The sequence below is a fragment of the Budorcas taxicolor genome, chromosome 2 (genome assembly GCF_023091745.1).
Source record: "Budorcas taxicolor isolate Tak-1 chromosome 2, Takin1.1, whole genome shotgun sequence".
NCBI lineage: Eukaryota > Metazoa > Chordata > Mammalia > Artiodactyla > Bovidae > Budorcas > Budorcas taxicolor.
Genome location: NC_068911.1, coordinates 134,533,621 through 134,552,213, shown reverse-complemented (window position 1 = coordinate 134,552,213; position 18,593 = coordinate 134,533,621). Strand labels below are relative to the sequence as shown.

Genomic DNA, 18,593 nt, shown 5'->3' with positions numbered 1-18,593 from the left:
AATGTGGTTTGTTGACAAGAATTTGGCTGTTAATTTTACAGCCAAAAACTGAAGAGTTTTTACACATGATGAGTCAGTTTTATTCTTGCTGTTTTCAAGTTCCCTCTTTGTCTTTTCAGAGTTTCACTGTGTCTTAGTATATATATGTCTTTGAGTTTATCCTTGAAATGTGTTGAGCTTTTTGCATGTGTATATACATGACTTTTACTAAATTTGGGAAATATTTGGCCATTATTTCTTCAAATATTCTCCCTAACTCTTTCTCTCTCTTCTTCTTTGACTCCCATGTGTATGCTGGTACACTTGACTGTTGTCCCCAGGGTCCTTTAGGTTCTGTCATTTTTTTCATTCTTTTTTTCTTCCTGCTTTTCAGGCTCAACAGTTTTATTGTCCTATCTTCAATTCAGTGATTCCTTCTTCTATCTGCTCAATATGCTGTTGAACTTCTCAAGAGTTTTTCGTTTCAGTTATTGTACTTTCTGATCCAGAATTTTTATTTGGTTCCTTTTTATAATATCTATCTCTTTATTTACATTTTGTTCATATTTTTTTATTGATTTCCTTTAGTTGTTTGCCCATGGTTTCCTTTTGCTCTTTGAGCATATTCAAGAAAGTTTGCTTTTAAAATCTTTGTCTATTAAGTCCAATATCTGGGCTTCTTCACAGGACATTTCTATTAAATTTTTTCCTATGAATGGGCTGTAATTTCCTATACGTTAGTATGCTACGTTATTTTTTGTTGAAAATTGAGCTAAATATTATATTGTAGCTAGAAATTCTCCTCTTTCTCTAGGGTATTGATGATTGATTGGTTTTTGGCTGCTCTGTGTCTTCTTGCTCTGTGTGGGCTTTCTCTCGTTGCAGCGAACAGAGGCTACTCTGTAGTTGCAATGTGCAGGCTTCTTATTGCAGTGGCTTCTCTTGTCACAGAGCACATGCTCTACAGCACATGGGCTGCAGTAATTGCAGCACTCAGGCTCAGTAGTTGTGGCACATGAGCTTAATTGCTCCACAGCATGTGGAATCTTCCCAGAGCAGGGATAGAACCCCTGTCCCCTGCATTGACAGGCAGACTTTCTCTGCCTGTAACACTGTACCACCAGAGAAGTCCTGTTTTGGTTTTTTTTTTTTTTTCTTTTGGGGGCTTTGGTCACATGTTTCTTTAATGACCATCCAAATGGTTTGTTTTTTTTTTTTTGCAAAGACTGTATTCCTTGTCATTTGTGGTCAGTCATCAAAGTCTTTCTTCCATTATCTCAGCATCCAGTTAATGACCTGACTGATTTCTTAAAACACCAAAATTTAACTGCCCTTTTTTTTTCATTAACCAGTCCCTGGTTGCTTTAAGTTTTGTATTGAATTATGAAGTTTGAATTAGTTCATCTTTCAACCTTTTGACAGTTTATTATATTTGTTTCAGTGAACGGACTAATTCTTTGAGCAATCTACCATTTTCCATGATATCACTTTTGCATTCTCTTCTAATATATGCTTTATTTTATGCTAATCCTATGAGTTGACTCATTGGAAAAGACCCTGATGCTGGCAGGGATTGAGGGCATGAGGAGAAGGGGACGACAGAGGATGAGATGGCTGGATGGCATCCCTGACTTGATGCACAGGAGTTTGGGTGAACTCCGGGAGTTGCTGATGGACAGGGAGGCCTGGCGTGCTGCAATTCATGGGGTCGCAAAGAGTCGGACACGACTGAGCAACTGAACTAAACTGAACTGGTTTTTATTTTAAGTTATTGTTTTTGTTTCCTGGGGCTTAGGGGAATAAAAAGAGGTCAATAATATACAAAGTAGTATCATGTACTTTTTGTGATGTTTGCCATTTCCTATCTCAATAAACTATTATTACCATGTTTCAAGTTCTCTCACTACCTCTATTGTACTTGTTAAATTATCAGTGAATTATTTTGCTTATTTAAGATAAAGCCAAATGGTAACACTAGATCTCATTTTATTATTATTTATAGCTATCAATAATGCTAAGTTTAAAAATTATATTGATACTTATTTTTTCTATTCACCTTCTCTGGTCTGTTTTTACTTCAGAGTTCATCTTCTTACTGTTGCACAAAGGAAAATTTAAGTAGACCTTGTAGTTTAGGTAAGTTATTATTTGTATATATACTTGTAATTTTCAAATATTTAGTGAAATTGAGAACATAAACTCATGTAAAACAATTATTATCAAGAATTTTTTTCAAAATATTAATTACATTATGATGTTTGTGATTACTGACATGACAAAAATATGGAATTACAGTATAGTGGGAAATCAAGCAAAGCAAAATACAAATGGCCGAAAGATCCTAGATAATATTTATTTTACACGCATTATAATATTGCTAAGCCATTTATTACATTTCTCTGTGTTTACATTCTGGCTATGTGTAGATACACCTAATGAAGAAGCTTTTCTAATTCAACGAATTGTTCTGTGATATCATTATGAAGACATACTTGACATATCAGTAAATGAGAAGGTAATAATCAAAATTGCATTCATCTCATACACTAGTAAAGTAATGCTCAAAATTCTCCAAGCCAGGCTTCAGCAATACGTGAACCGTGAACTTCCAGATGTTCAAGCTGGTTTTAGAAAAGGCAGAGGAACCAGAGATCAAATTGCCAACATCCGCTGGATCATGGAAAAAGCAAGAGAGTTCCAGAAAAACATCTATTTCTGCTTTATTGACTATGCCAAAGCCTTTGACTGTGTGGATCACAATAAATTGTGGAAAATTCTGAAAGAGATGGGCACATATCAGACCACCTGACCTGCCTCTTGAGAAATCTGTATGCAAGTCAGGAAGCAACAGTTAGAACTGGACATGGAACAACAGACTGGTTTCAAATAGGAAAAGGAGTATGTCAAGGCTGTATATTGTCACCCTGCTTTTTTAAATTCTATGCAGAGTACCTCATGAGAAATGCTGGGCTGGAAGAAGCACAAGCTGGAATTAAGATTACCAGGAGAAATATCAATAACCTCAGATATGCTGATGACACCACCCTTATGGCAGAAAGTGAAGAACTAAAAAGCCTCTTGATGAAAGTGAAAGAGGAGAGTGAAAAAGTTGGCTTAAAGCTCAACATTCAGAAAACGAAGATCATGGCATCTGGCCCCTTCACTTCATGGTAGATAGATGGGGAAATGGTAGAAACAGTGGCTAACTTTATTTTTCTGGGCTCCAAAATCACTGCAGATGGTGACTGCAGCCCTGAAATTAAAAGACGCTTACTCCTTGGAAGAAAAATTATGACCAACCTAGACAGCATATTAAAAAACAGAAATATTACTTTGCCAACAAAGGTCTATCTAGTCAAGGCTATGGTTTTTCCAGTGGTCATGTATGGATGTGAGAGCTGGACTATAAAGAAAGCTGAGCACCGAAGAGTTGATGCTTTTGAACTGTGGTGTTGGAAAAGACTCTTGAGAGTCCCTTGGACAGCAAGGAGACCCAATCAGCCCATCCTAAAGAGATGAGTCTTGGGTGTTCATTGGAAAGGCTGATGCTGAAGTTGAAACTCCAATACTTTGGCCAGTTGATGTGAAGTGCTGACTAATTGGAAAAGACCATGATGCTGGGAAAGATTGAGGGCAGGAGGAGAAAGGGACGACAGAGGATGAGATGGTTGGATGGCAGCATCGACTCGATGGACATGGGTTTGGGTGGACTCTGGGAGTTGGTGATGGACAGAGAGGCCTGGTGTACTGTGGTTCATGGCATCGCAGAGAGTCAGACATGACTGAGTGACTGAACTGAACTGAACTGAATAATCAAAATATTTAACAACCAGTACAGCATAAGCATGGAACAACTAGATTAGACAATGCTGTTGGATCAAAGTTCTGGAAGTCCCCTGCTGTGCCATACTGGGGTTGAAGGAAATGGGAAATTCCTATACTTTGGCCACCTAATGTGAAGAACTGACTCACTGAAAAATACCCTGATACTGGGAGAGACTGAAGGCAAAAGAAGAGAGGGTGGCAGAGAATGAGATGATTAGATAACATCACTGACTCAATGGATATGAATTTGAGCAAACTCTGGGATTTAGTGGAAAACAGAGGAGCCTGGTGTGCAGCAGTTCATGAGGTCACAAACAGTCAGTCACAACTTGGGAACTGAACAACAATAACAACAGAAATGTTTTAATATTGAACAATTGGGACAGTTATATGACTGTGTAATAACTGAATATACGTCCAGAGGAGACTGTAGAAATCTAATTAAAATAAAGAGAGAATAAGAATATAACTCAAACACTTGACAGAAGATGAGCAAGCAAGAACATTTTATTGTAACATGAAAGCATCCTTGAGTTGTAGGGAGTGTTCACCAATTAGGAACTTAGGGAGAAATAGAAGATGAAAAAATGTATTTTAAAAAAGACAGGGAAAATACCAGATGAAATTGTGATTAAGAAGTATAATTTTAGAAGAAAGTTTCCAAAGTGGAAATTTGACTTACCTGAGTGGTTGATGTGGTGAAATGAAAATTATTACAAATTAATGTTTTAGCCATATATGTTTTTGCATTTATCCATATGAATACATATGTATGTGTATATATGTTCTACACAATAATAACAATTCTAAGAACATATATTGTGGTACAGGTAACTACTTTAGAACATAGTATGTCAGTGTCTGGAATACTTTAAACGTCAGGAAAATTTTAAAGTACACCTAAATTATTATTTATCCTAGAAGAAAAAATGACCATTTGGAATAACATTCAGGAGTAATAAAACATCCTGGAAGATTAGGATATTTGGAAACCCATAATGTGATTCCTCCAAAACTTTAATTCTAATATCCTTTGGAATATTTTAATCATAAAATAACTTTTGGAGTAAATCTGATAGAACAGCAAAGCAAGCTCTTTATTTTGTTATTAATACTTCCAACTATTTCTTCAAAGGGAGAAATAATGTATCAAGTAATAGAAAATATTGATGAGGGGGTAAACTGATTAGCTATGGAACTTCAGTTCAGTTCAGTTGCTCAGTCATGTCCTACTCTTTGCGACCCCATAGACTGCAGCACGCCAGGCTTCCCTGTCCATCATCAAATCCTGGAGCTTGCTCAAGCTCATGTCCATCAAGTCGATGATGCCATCCTACCATCTCATCCTCTGTCGTCCCCTTCTCCTCCTGCTTTCAATCTTTCCCAGCATCAGGGCCTTTTCCAATGAGTCAGTTCTTCCTATCAGGTGGCCAAAGAATTGGAGCTTCAGCTTCAGCATCAGTCCTTTCAATGAATATTCAGGACTGATTTCACTTAGGATTGACTGGTTTGATCTCTTTGCAGTCCAAGGGACTCAATTCTTTGGTGCTCAGCTTTCTTCACAGTCCAACTCTCACGTCCATACATGACTACTGGAAAAAATCATAGCTTTGACTAGATGGACCTTTGTTGGCAAAGGAATGTCTCTGCTTTTTAATATGCTGTCTAGCTTGGTCATAGCTTTTCTTCCAAGGAGCAAGCATCTTTTAATTTCATGGCTGCAGTCACCATCTGCTCTGAAACTTCAGTTCAGTTCAGTCGCTCAGTCGTGTCCAACTCTTTGCGACCCTATGAATCGCAGCACGCCAGGCCTCCCTGTCCATCCCAACTCTCGGAGTTCACTCAGACTCATGTTCATCGAGTCAGTGATGCCATCCAGCCATCTCATCCTCGGTCGTCCCCTTCTCCTCCTGCCCCCAACCCCTCCCAGCATCAGAGTCTTTTCCAATGAGTCAACTCTTTGCATGAGGTGGCCAAAGTACTGGAGTTTCAGCTTTAGCATCATTCCTTCCAAAGAAATCCCAGGGTTGATCTCCTTCAGAGTGGACTGGTTGGATCTCCTTGCAGTCCAAGGGACTCTCAAGAGTCTTCTCCAACACCACAGTTCAAAAGCATCAATTCTTCGGCGCTCAGCCTTCTTCATAGTCCAACTCTCACATCCATAAATGACTACTGGAAACTTAGGCAACCGTTTATCTTATAAAAGACTTGATTTTTCCATTTTAAAAGTGAAAGAACGAAACTAGATACCACCCCCTTGCAGTTACCTTATATTGCCTTATAATCTTCATAACTTTGTAGACATTTCACATATATTTATTTAGTCTTCATACAACCTTGTTAGGTTGACATTATTATCCTAGTTTTATAGATGAAGCAACTGAGGCATTGAATCGCTGAGTCATTTGACAATTCTGGAATAGAAGTCTGTGAAAGAAGCCAGTGGTCCAATCTCCTGAAGAGTGAAGAGTCTTTATAAGCAGTGCCAAGTCAATTGGAAAGAACAAACAGAATTGGAAAGCGCATCTATGGTATATCTTTTAAAAAGTAAATGCTTAGGGAGCAAAACAGGGCTTATTTTCGTATTGTTCACTCCAGTTTGCTCTTGAGTAGGTTGTTAACTTTTCTGGATTTTTCTCATTTTTAAAATGAGAAAAATGGTTTTAAGACTATTCAGTCTCCAATTTTTCTAAAATTCTATATTTCTAAGTTTATATGTGAATAGCGTCTTTTAAAAATGATTCAATTCCTAAATACATATTTTATATGATTTTGTTATACTTTGCTTTACACTTTTCAGTTTATTCATGTAGATTAGTCTTATATAATTAACCTAATTCTTCTATGGATACATTATATAAAATAAAATGCAATATATATTAAAGAGTTTATTTAGTAAGATTCACATAGCACTCTTGGTAATAAATTCCTTGCATGATCATTACCTTTAAGCAAATTAGAGACATATGCTAGCCCAGTTCCTTTGCAGCTGCTTTCATTGATACCCTCTGGCTACTGATATGTATGTACATATATTTCAGCATACTACCACAATTCACTGAAGAACGTGATTGTTCCACTCCATGCTTTTATAAGCTCTTTAAGTTTATTATGTAAGAATCTTCTCTAGTGTCATGAATTGAGGAAATACAGACCTATTCATGAAAGGTATCTAGAATGTAGGGTGTGTGTCCACACAGCTTTACAGAATTGGGTTTGTATAGCAAATGTATGATGGAAGATCACCCAAATGACTGCCAGAGGATAGGCTAAAGTGAGGCTCCAAGAAGGATTAATAAAAGTGATCTTTTAAACATTGTCAAGCACTTATGGAAAGAAGGCGATGGCACCCCACTCCAGTAGTCTTGCCTGGAAAATCCCATGGATGGAGGAGCCTGGTGGGCTGCAGTCCATGGGGCTGCGAAGAGTCAGACACGACTGAGTGACTTCACTTTGACTTTTCACTTTCATGCATTGGAGAAGGAAATGGCAACCCACTCCAGTGTTCTTGCCTGGAGAATCCCAGGGACTGGGGAGCCTGGTGGGCTGCCGTCTCTGGGGTCGGACAGAGTCGGACACAACTGAAGCGACTTAGCAGCAGCAGCAAGCATATATGTGATAAGGTGCATAACAGCCAGAAAATATTCAGAATCACCTAGAGGAAAGTGATTTTTTTTTTTTTTTTAGTTTTTACTTCATGTTTTGAACTGGCATTAAGATCGAGAAAAGTAGAAGTATTGAATATATTGACTACAATGTGATTTAAAAACAATCTTTTACGTACATAAAGTACAGTGCAAGTACAGTGTATGTTGACATTTAAGTTTAAAAACAATGCATGCATTTTAACAATTCTATTCAAATTAGTAGAGTTACTAAGTGACAAACTTAAGGGTGCGGTGTGTCAGGGGTTAGAATAGAAAGAGTAATGGTCAGTTTTCATTCCAGTCACAAAGAAGGGCACTGCTAGAGAATGTTCAAACCGCTGTACAGTTGTGCTCATTTTACATGTAAGTAAGGTTATGCTCAAAATTCTTCAAGCTAGGCTTCAGAAGTACATGAACTGAGAAATTCCAAGTGTATAAATGGGGTTTAGAAAAGGCAGAGGAACCAGAGATCAAATTGCCAATGTCTGTTGGATCATAGAGAAAACAGGGGAATTTCAGAGAAACTACTTCTGCTTCATTGACTACACTAAAGCCTTTGACTTTGTGGATCACGACAAACTGGAAAATTCTTAAAGAGATGGGAATACCAGACCAAGCTTACCTGTCTCCTGAGAAACCTGTATGTGGGGTCAAAAAGCAACAATTAGAACCAGACATAGAACAACCGACTGATTCAAAACTTGGAAAGGAGTACAACAAGGCTGTATATTGTCACCCTGTTTATTTAACTTATAAGCAGAGTACATCGTGTGGAATGCCAGACTGGATGAATCTCAACCTGGAATCAAGATTGCTGGGAGAAATATCAGCAACCTCAGATATACAGATGATATACCACTCTAATGGCAGAAAGTGAAGAGGAACTAAAGAGCCTCTTGACATTGAAAGAAGAGCGTGAAAAAGCTGGTTTGAAACTCAACATTCATGAAATGAAGATCATGGCATCCAGTCCCATCACTTTCTGGCAAATAGAAGGGGAGAAAGTGGAAACAGTGACAGATTTTATTTCCTTGGGCTCCAAAATCACTGCAGAAGGTGACTGCAGCCATGAAATGAAAAGATACTTGCTCTTTGGAAGGAAAGCTGTGACAATCCTAGACAGTATATTAAAAAGCAGAGACATCACTTTGCCGAAAGAGGTGCATCTAGTCAAAACTATGGTTTTTCCTGTAGTCATGTAAGGATATGAGAGTTGGGCCATAAAGAAGTCTGAGCACTGAAGAGTTGATGCTTCTGAATTGTGGTGCTGAAGAAGACCCTCAACAGTCCCTTGGATTGCAGGAAGATCAAACCAGTCGATCCTAAAGGAAATTACCCTTATTGGAAGGACTGATGCTGTAGCTCAAATACTTGGGGCACCTGATGCAAAAAACTGACTCATTGGAAAAGACCCTGATGCTGGGAAAGATTGAAGGCAAAAGGAGAAGTGGGCAGCAGAGGATGAGATGGTTAGAGAGCATCACCAACTCAATGGACATGAGTCTAAGCAAACTCTGGGAGACAGTAAAAGACAGGGAAGCCTGGTGTGGGGCAGTCTGTGTGGTTTCAAAGAGTCGGACACCACTTAGCGACTGAACAACAACAACAATGATGGTAAAATTAACAGCAAAACTTACATTCATTTGTGCTTATTATGTTCCAGACACAGTGTTAGATGCTTTAGCCTTTAAATGACACAACCCTGTGAGAGAGGATCGTCAGTCACCCTTTGACAGATGAGGAAACTGAGAAAGAGTGAAGCAGGATAACATGTCCAAATTTAGGTGGTTGGTTAGTTGCAGAGGCTGAGTCTAGGCAATCCGGCTTAGAGCCTGTTCCCTTAACTGTTGTACTACACAGTCACTAGAGACGTGTGTGAATAACATGTTTATCAAATACCACAAGTGCTGACTTAATTATATGATTTTTTTCATTCTTTTTCAGATGAGTTAATGCAAGACAAAGCCTGTGGACAAAAAAATACAAATAGAAAAGGAAAATCAGTAAGCATATTGATATATCCTTTAAAACTCATTGTTAACATTTTATATTATTTTGAATTAATTAATATTTACTATGTATCCTGTATAGTTCAGTCTCTCAGTCGTCTCCGACTCTTCGTGACCCCATGAATCGCAGCACGCCATGCCTCCCTGTCCATCACCAACTCCCGGAGTTCACTCAGACTCACGTCCATCGAGTCAGTGATGCCATCCAGCCATCTCATCCTCTGTCGTCCCCTTCTCCGGCCCCCAATCCCTCCCAGCATCAGAGTCTTGATAAAGTCTTGGGAACTTGAATAGAATTTGTATCCTAGTTTTGTGAAAATTGTATAAATCTTAATTATGTTAAAAAAATAAAATAAATACCTTTAAATAGACAATTATTAGGCAGAGAAATGGAAAAGTATATAATACCATGGTAACCATAGGATTAACTAGATAAAAGACTCACTAAATTAATCAAGATATTAACACAATCATCTCAGGAAGAATTGAGTACAGACAAGAGAAAAAGTGTTCGTTTATATGAATAATTGCACTTAATTCATTATATTAAAAGTTCTTTCCACCTAAATAACCTAAAGTTTACTTACATCTTATGGAAAGATTTTAGCATTCTATGAGTAAAATATTTTCATTAAAGCTGTCAATTGGTGAAAATCATTCAAATAAAAAAAGAAAGCATATACTCTATCACTATGAATTTACTACCTTATTATAAGTAAAGTTTACTTATATTATGTCATGGTTTATTATAAACATAAATTATTATAAAGCAATATAAATAAATATAACATTAATTTTAACAAGTTATACTGTTTAATTCTGCCTCTCCCAAATTGTTTTACTAGGCAACTCACAGTAGCACCAGGAAAGCATAGACCATCTCTGCCCAGCTACCTACATAGTTTCAGTTCAGACTGTAGTAAATCCAGATTAATTTCTGGATTTCTATTATATATTTCTTCTAGTAGGAAAGGACAAGAGAAACAAGCTCTACTTTACAAAAGTATCTTAAAATCTATTAATGATATAATCTTAATTTAATTATTTTATAAATGTACTACCCAAAACCAAGATTTTTTAGGGATCTGCATGAAACTTAAAGCTTTATAACCACGGTTCAACTCCTCTCCCTAACTAAATGTTTGTAACTTACATCGTAATACTCACTGGCCCAATTCTTCTAGCTGTGCCATTTCTCATATTAATTGAAGAAAAGTTTTGGGTCTCATGTAACTTCAAAAAGGACCAAACATTATTGGGCCATATGGTATATTATATCCCACTGCCAATGCAATCAAACTGTTCATTAAAGAACAACCATGACCAGCTATTTTAATAAATACTTAATTTATTAAAATAAATATTTAAATCTCTATTTAAATATTTAAATCTCCATTTAATAAACATGGAGACACATACAACATCTATCTTCATATTTATTATTCTACCATCTTAACGCTAACCTTAGCCTTAGCCATATGAATCCCTCTACCTATTCGTTATCCTCTCATCAATAAAAATCTAGGGGTATTCTTACTAGCTGTGTCAAACCTAGCCATCTATTCTATTCTGTGAGGTGGATGAGCTTATTATTCAAAATATGCTCTAATTGGATCCCTAGGAGCAGTGGCACAAACAGTTTCGTGTGAAGTAACACTAGAAATTATCCTTTTATCAGTCCTTTTAGTAAATAGATCTTTTACCCTCTCAACTTGCATCACAAGAACATCTATGATTGATTTTTACATCATGACCTCTAGCCATAATATAATTTATTTCAATAAATTGTATTTATTCTGTAGAAACTAATTGAATCCCTTTGATCTAACAGAAGGAGAATTAGAGCTTTTATCTGCCTCTAACATAGACTATGCAGCAGGCACATTCATTATATTTTTCCTATTAGAATATGCCAACATCCATCATAATAAACATTTTCACAACAGTCCTATTTCTAGGAACATTCCATAATCCCCATACACCAGAACTATATACAATGAATTTTATTATCAAAACACTACTATTAATACCCACGATTCTCAACACCCAACTCATACATCTACTTTGAAAAAACTTTCTATAGCTAACACTAACCTTGTGTATATGACACGTTTCACTACTGAACATAACATCAAACATCCCTCTACAAACATAAGAAATATGTCTGAAAAAGAGTCACTTTGACAGAGTAAATAATAGAAGTTTAAATTATTTTATTTCTAGAATTATAGGAATTGAACCTACCCTTAAGAATTCAAAATTCTTCCTGCCACCACACTTCACTATATTCTATAGTAAGGTCAACTGAATAAGCCATTGGACCCATACCTTGAAAATGTTGGTTTATATCCTTCCTTTACCAATAAATCCCATTATTTTATCATTATCTTAATAACCATTATTTCAAGGACTGTAATTGTAATAAGTAGTTCATACTGATTACTTATTTGAACTGGATTCGAAATATATTAGCTGTCATCCCTATTCTAATAAAAACTTTAACCCACGAGCCATAGCAGCATCAACTAAATATTTCTTAACACAGGCCATCAGATCAATATTACTTATAAATAGCCTACCATATTGTGGTCAATGAACCAATGTAAACAATTTTAATCCAACAGCATCAATAATCATAACAATAGCTCTAGTCATAAATTAGGACTATCCCCATTCCATTTCTGAGTACTTAAAATCACACAGGACATTTCACTAACAGCAGGCTTAATTCTATTAATAAAACCAAAACTTGTACCATTATCCACATTATACCAAATTACACCATCCATTAACCTAAGCTTACTACTAATCATATCCACACTATTAGTCATAATTGAAAGATGAAGCAGACTGAATAAAACCCAACTACAAAATATCATAGTTTATTCATCAATCACTCACATAGGAAGAATAACAGCTATCACATAATCCAACTCTAATAATCCTAAACCTACTAATTTACTTTATAATAACACTCATTATATTCACATTACTCATTCACAGCTCAGCCACCACTGCATTATCATTATCACACACATGAAACAAAATACCCATCATTACAAGTCTTATCCTCACCATTCTATTACCAGTAGGAGGCATCCTGCCACTATCAGAATTCATACCCCAAAGAGTAATTATTCAAGAAATAACAAACATAAGCACGTTATGTTACCTACACTATTAGCCACCATAGAACTACTTAACCTGCATTTCTACATACAACTTACATATTCTACATTACTAACCATAGTTCCATCAGTCAATAACAAAAAAGTAAAATGACCATTTGAATATATAAAACAAAACAACTTTTCTACCAAGAATAGCTGTAATATCTATATTACTTTTAGCCCTTACACCAATCCTTTCAGTACTGGAATAGGAATTTAGGTTAATACAGACCAAGAGCCTTCAAAGCTATAACCACATATAATTTCTTTAATTCCTGTACAGTAAGACTTGTAAAGCTCTATCCTACATCAATTGAATGCAAATCAAACACTTTAGTTAAGCTAAATCTTCATGAGATTACTGGGATTATGTACCCACAAAATTTTAGTAAACAGCTAAATAGTCTTGGGGCTTCCTTGGTGGCTCAGTTGCAAAGAATCTGCCTGCTAATGTAGGAGACATGGGTTTGATCCCTGGGTTGGGAAGATCCCCTGGAGTAGGAAATGGCAACCTGTTCCAGTATTCTTGCCTGAAAAATTCTGTGAACAGGGGGGCCTGGCAGGCTATAGGGTTATAAAAGGCTGTAGGGTTATAAGAGTTGGACACAAGTTAGCAACTAAACAACAATAAAATACTCTAGTCAACTGGCTTCTGTCTACTTCTGCCACTTGGGGGGGGGTGGGGCGGGAAAGGCAGGAAAAGCTCCTGCAGAATTGAGGCTGTTTCTTTGAATTTGGAGTTCAGTATGTTTAATCTCCACAGGACTTCACAAAGAGAGGACTCAACCTCTGTCTTTAGATTTACCATCTAACGCTTACTCAGCCATTTTTGCATGTGTTCATAAACCACTGATTATTCTCAATCAATCATAAAGAAATCAGCCACCTGTATTTATTATTTGGTGCCTGGGCTGGAACAGTGGGTACTGCCAAAACCTACTAATTAGTGCTGAATTAAGTCAACCTAGAGCATTACTAGTAATTACTGTTGCTGCTGCTGTTAAGTCACTTCAGTCGTGTCCGACTCTGTGCGACCCCATAGACAGCAGCCCACCAGGCTCCGCCATCCCTGGGATTCTCCAGGCAAGAACACTGGAGTGGGTTGCCATTTCTTTTTCCAATGCATGAAAGTGAAAAGTGAAAGTGAAGTCGCTCAGTCATGTCTGACTCTTCGTGACCCCATGGACTGCAGCCCACCAGGCTCCTCCATCCATGGGATTTTCCAGGCAAGAGTACTGGAGTGGGGTGCCATTACCTTCTCCAAGTAATTACTAGTAATGCTCAAAATTCTCCAAGCCAGGCTTCAGCAATACGTGAACTGCGAACTTCCAGATGTTCAAGCTGGTTTTAGAAAAGGCAGAGGAACCAGAGATCAAATTGCCAACATCCACTGGATCATCGAAAAAGCAAGAGAATTCCAGAAAAACATCTATTTCTGCTTTATTGACTATGCCAAAGCCTTTGACTGTGTGGATCACAATAAACTGTGGAAAATTCTGAAAGAGATGGAAATACCAGAGCACCTACCTGCCTCTTGAGAAACCTATATGCAGGTCAGGAAGCAACCGTTAGAACTGGACATGGAACAACAGACTGGTTCCAAATAGGAAAAGGAGTACATCAAGGCTGTATCTTGTCACCCTGCTTATTTAACTTCCATGCAGAGTACATCATGAGAAACGCTGGGCTGGAAGAAGCACAAGCTGGAATCAAGATTGCTGGGAGAAATATCAGTAACCTCAGATATGCAGATGACACCACCCTTATGGCAGAAAGTGAAGAGGAACTAAAAAGCTTCATGATGAAAGTGAAAGTGGAGAGTGAAAACGTTGGCTTAAAGCTCAACATTCAGAAAATGAAGATCATGGCATCTGGCCCCATCACTTCATGGGAAATAGATGGGGAAACAGTGGAAAGAGTGTCAGACTTTTTTTTTTTTTTTGGGCTCCAAAATCACTGCAGATGGTGACTGCAGCCATGAAATTAAAAGACGCTTACTCTTTGGAAGAAAAGTTATGACCAACCTAGATAGTATATTCAAAAGCAGAGACATTACTTTGCCAACAAAGGTCTATCTAGTCAAGGTTATGGTTTTTCCAGTGGTCATGTATGGATGTGAGAGTTGTACTGTGAAGAAAGCTGAACACCAAAGAATTGATACTTTTGAACTGTGGTGTTGGAGAAGTCTCTTGAGAGTCCCTTGGATTGCAAGGAGATCCAACCAGTCCATTCTGAAGGAGATCAGTCCTGGGTGTTCTTTGGAAGGAATGATGCTAAAGCTGACACTCCAGTACTTTGGCCACCTCATGCGAAGAGTTGACTCATTGGAAAAGACTCTGATGCTGGGAGGGATTGGGGGCAGGAGGAGAAGGCGACAACAGAGGATGAGATGGCTGGATGGCATCACTGACTCGATGGATGTGAGTCTGAGTGAACTCTGGGAGTTGGTGATGGACAGGGAGGCCTGGTATGCTACGATTCATAGGGTCGCAAAGAGTTGGACACGACTGAGTGACTGAACTGAACTGAACTGAGAGCATTACTTGGGGATGATCAGATTTACAATGTAATTTTAACAGCCCACACATTTGTAATAATTTTGTTCATTATATATGATATACTTCATAGGTATCCCCTGGAGAAGGAAATGGCAACCCACTCCAGTATTCTTGCCAGGAGAATTCCATAAACAGAGGAGCCTGGTGGGCTACAGTCTATGGGGTTGCAAAGAGTCAGACACGACTAAGCAACTAATACACACACACACACACATACACACACACACACTTCATAGGTATATCATCTATACCTGTGACAATAGGAGGCTTTGGAAACTGGTTAGTTCCACTGATAATTGGATCACACAATATAGCCTTCCCCCATATGAACAGCATATGCTTCTGACTACTTCCACCCTCTTTCTTACTCTTATTTGCAGCCAGTTGCAGGTACAGGCTGACCTGTATACCCACCTCTAGTTGAACACCTTGCTCATGCAGGAGTTTCAGTTGATCTTACCTTTTTCTTCCTTTATATTTAGCAGGTGTTTCTACAATTCTAGGTGCTATTAATTTTATTACCACAATTATAAACATAAAAGCACTCCCTATACCTCAAACATTATTATTTGTGTGATCTCTCCTAATTATAGCTGTATACTATTATTATCATTGCCAACACTAGCACTAGAATTATACTATAAACAGACCAAAATCTAAAAACAACCTTTTCTGACCCTGCAGAAGGAAAAGACCTCATTCTTTATCAATACTTGTTCTGATTTTTTGGTCACCCTGAAGTTTATATTCTTATCTTACCTGGATTTGGAATAGTCTCACATATTGTAACTTATTATTGAGGAAAACAGAGCCTTTGAGGCATAATATATGGGTATATGGGCATATTATGAGCTATGATATCTCTTAGGGTTTATTGTATGAGCCAATCATATGTTTATTGTTGTTGTGTGCTCAATCATGTCCGATTCTTTGCAACCCCATGGACTGTAGCATGCCAGGCTTCCCTGTCCTTCACCATCTCTCAGAGCTTGCTCAAACTATGTCTATTGAGTCAATGATGCCATCCAACCGTCTTGTCCTCTGTCCTCTCTTCTCTTGCTTTCAATGTTTCCTAGCACCAGGGTCTTTTCTAACAAGTTGGCTCTTCGCATCAGGTGGCCAGAGTATTGGAGCTGCAGCTTCAGTATCAGTCCTTCCAATGAATATTCCAAGGGACTCTCAAGAGTCATATGTTTATAGTAGGCATAGATGTTGATACATGTGCATATTTTACATCAGCTACTATAATTATTGTTATTCCTGTAGGAGTACAAGTATTTAGTGAAAGTGAAGTCACTCAGTTGTGTCTGATTCTTTGTGACCCCATGGACTGTAGCCTACCAGGCTCTTCCATCCATGGGATTCTCGAGGCAAGAATACTGGAGTAGGTTGCCATTTCCTTCTCCAGGAGATCTTCCCAACCCAGGGACTGAACCCAGGTCTCCCACATTGTAGGCAGACGCTTTATGGTCTGAGCTACCAGGGAAGTCTACAAGTATTTAGCTGATTGGCAACTCTTCACGGGGTAATATCAAATGATCCCCTGCTATATTATAAGCCTTAGGCTTTACTCTCCTTTTTATAATAGGTAGTTTAATAGGAATTGCTTTAGCCAACTCATCCCTAGAAACCACTCTTCATGATACATATTAGGTAGTTGCACAAATCCGTTATGTCCTATCAATAGAAGTGGTATTCGCCATTATAGGAGGCTTCAGACATTGATTCCCACACACTTAACACAGCATGAGCAAAAATTCATTTTGTAATTATATTTGTAGGCATAAATATAACTTTTTTCCCATAACACTTCCTTGGTCTATCTGGAATATCACAATGATATTCTTACTACTCCAATATATACACAACATGAAATACTGTTTCATCAATAGGCTGATTCGTTTCACTAACAGCAGTGATACTTACAACTTTTATAATCTGAGAAGCATTTGTATAAAAATGAGAGAGCTAACCACTGCAAACTTAGAATGATTACATAGATGTCTATGATATCACACATTTGAGGAACCCACTTATATTAGTTTAAAACAACTAAGAAAGGAAGGAATCAAGCCCTCTTTTACTGGTTTCAAGCCAACACCATTATGTCTTTCTCAATAAATGCAATATTAGTAAAATATACATAACTTTGTCAAAGTTGTAGGTGAAATTGTATATACCTCTATGGCATATCCTTCCCAACGAGACTTTCAAGATGCAGTGTCACCTGTTATAGAGGAACTTCTGCACTTCCATGATCACGTTAATAATCATATTTTTAATTAGCTCCTTAGTCCTATGTATTATTTCACTCATGTTAACAGCTAAGCTAATACATACAGGCACAATAAATGTACAAGAAGTGGGAAAAGTTTGAACAATCTTAGCAGTCATTATCCTAATTTTAATTCCCTTGCCATCACTATGAATTCTTTATATGACAGATGAAATAAATAATCCCTTTCTGACTATAAAAACTATAGGACACCAATGATATTGAAGTTATGAATAAACGGACTGTGAAGACTTTCATATATGATTCATACGTCAGATCTAAAACCAGGAGAGCTGCAATTATTAGAAATAGATAACCAAGTAGTACTATCCATAGAGATAACAATCTAAATGTTAATTTCCTCCAAAGATGTTTTGCACTATTGAGCTGTTCCTTCTTTCAGCCTAAAAACAGATGCTTCTCCAGTATGCGTAAAACAAGCAACCCTAGATTATGGACAATGCTCTAAAATTTGTAGATCAAACCACAGTTTCATGACTGTTGTCCTTGAATTAGTTCCGTTGAAATACTTTGAGAAATGATCTTCATCAATATTATAAATGCATTAAAAAACTAATTAAACTTTTAAGTTAAAGACTGGGTGTTAACTCTCCCCTTAATGATATGCCGCAACTAGACACATCACCATGGTTTATTTCTATTTTTTTATTGTTTTCTTTTTAAAATTTATTTACTTTAATTGGAGGCTACTTACTTTACAATATTATAGTGGTTTTGCCATACATCTATTTTATCAAAAATTCTAGTCCTAATCATTATATTCCAACTAAAAATTTTAAAAATATACTTCAAACCAAGAAGTAAAAATATACTAAAATGCAAAAACAACTCACCCTTGAGAAGCAAAATGAATGAAAATTTATTTGCCTCTTTCATTAACCCAACAATAATGTAACTTCTTATTGTTGTATCAATCATTATATTCTCAAGTATTTTATTCCCCACAGCTAACTCACTAATCAACACTGCATGGTTTTATTCAACAATGATTAGTCCAACTTACATTGATACAAATAATAGCTATTCACAACCACAAAGAACAGACCTGAACATAATATGTATATCATTAGTATACATACAACACTAATGTATACACTAATGTATATACA

General features: G+C 37.1%; 1 protein-coding gene across 1 annotated transcript in view; it reads left to right on the top strand.

Moving 5' to 3' along the window:
- C2CD6 (C2 calcium dependent domain containing 6) overlaps window positions 1-18,593 on the top strand; it is a 122,490-nt gene that overhangs the window by 77,304 nt on the left and 26,593 nt on the right. The window contains exons 14-15 of the mRNA XM_052635993.1: window positions 2,061-2,115; window positions 9,396-9,454. Coding sequence (XP_052491953.1) covers window positions 2,061-2,115; window positions 9,396-9,454 — 114 coding nt within the window. The remainder of the gene's footprint in view (window positions 1-2,060; window positions 2,116-9,395; window positions 9,455-18,593) is intronic.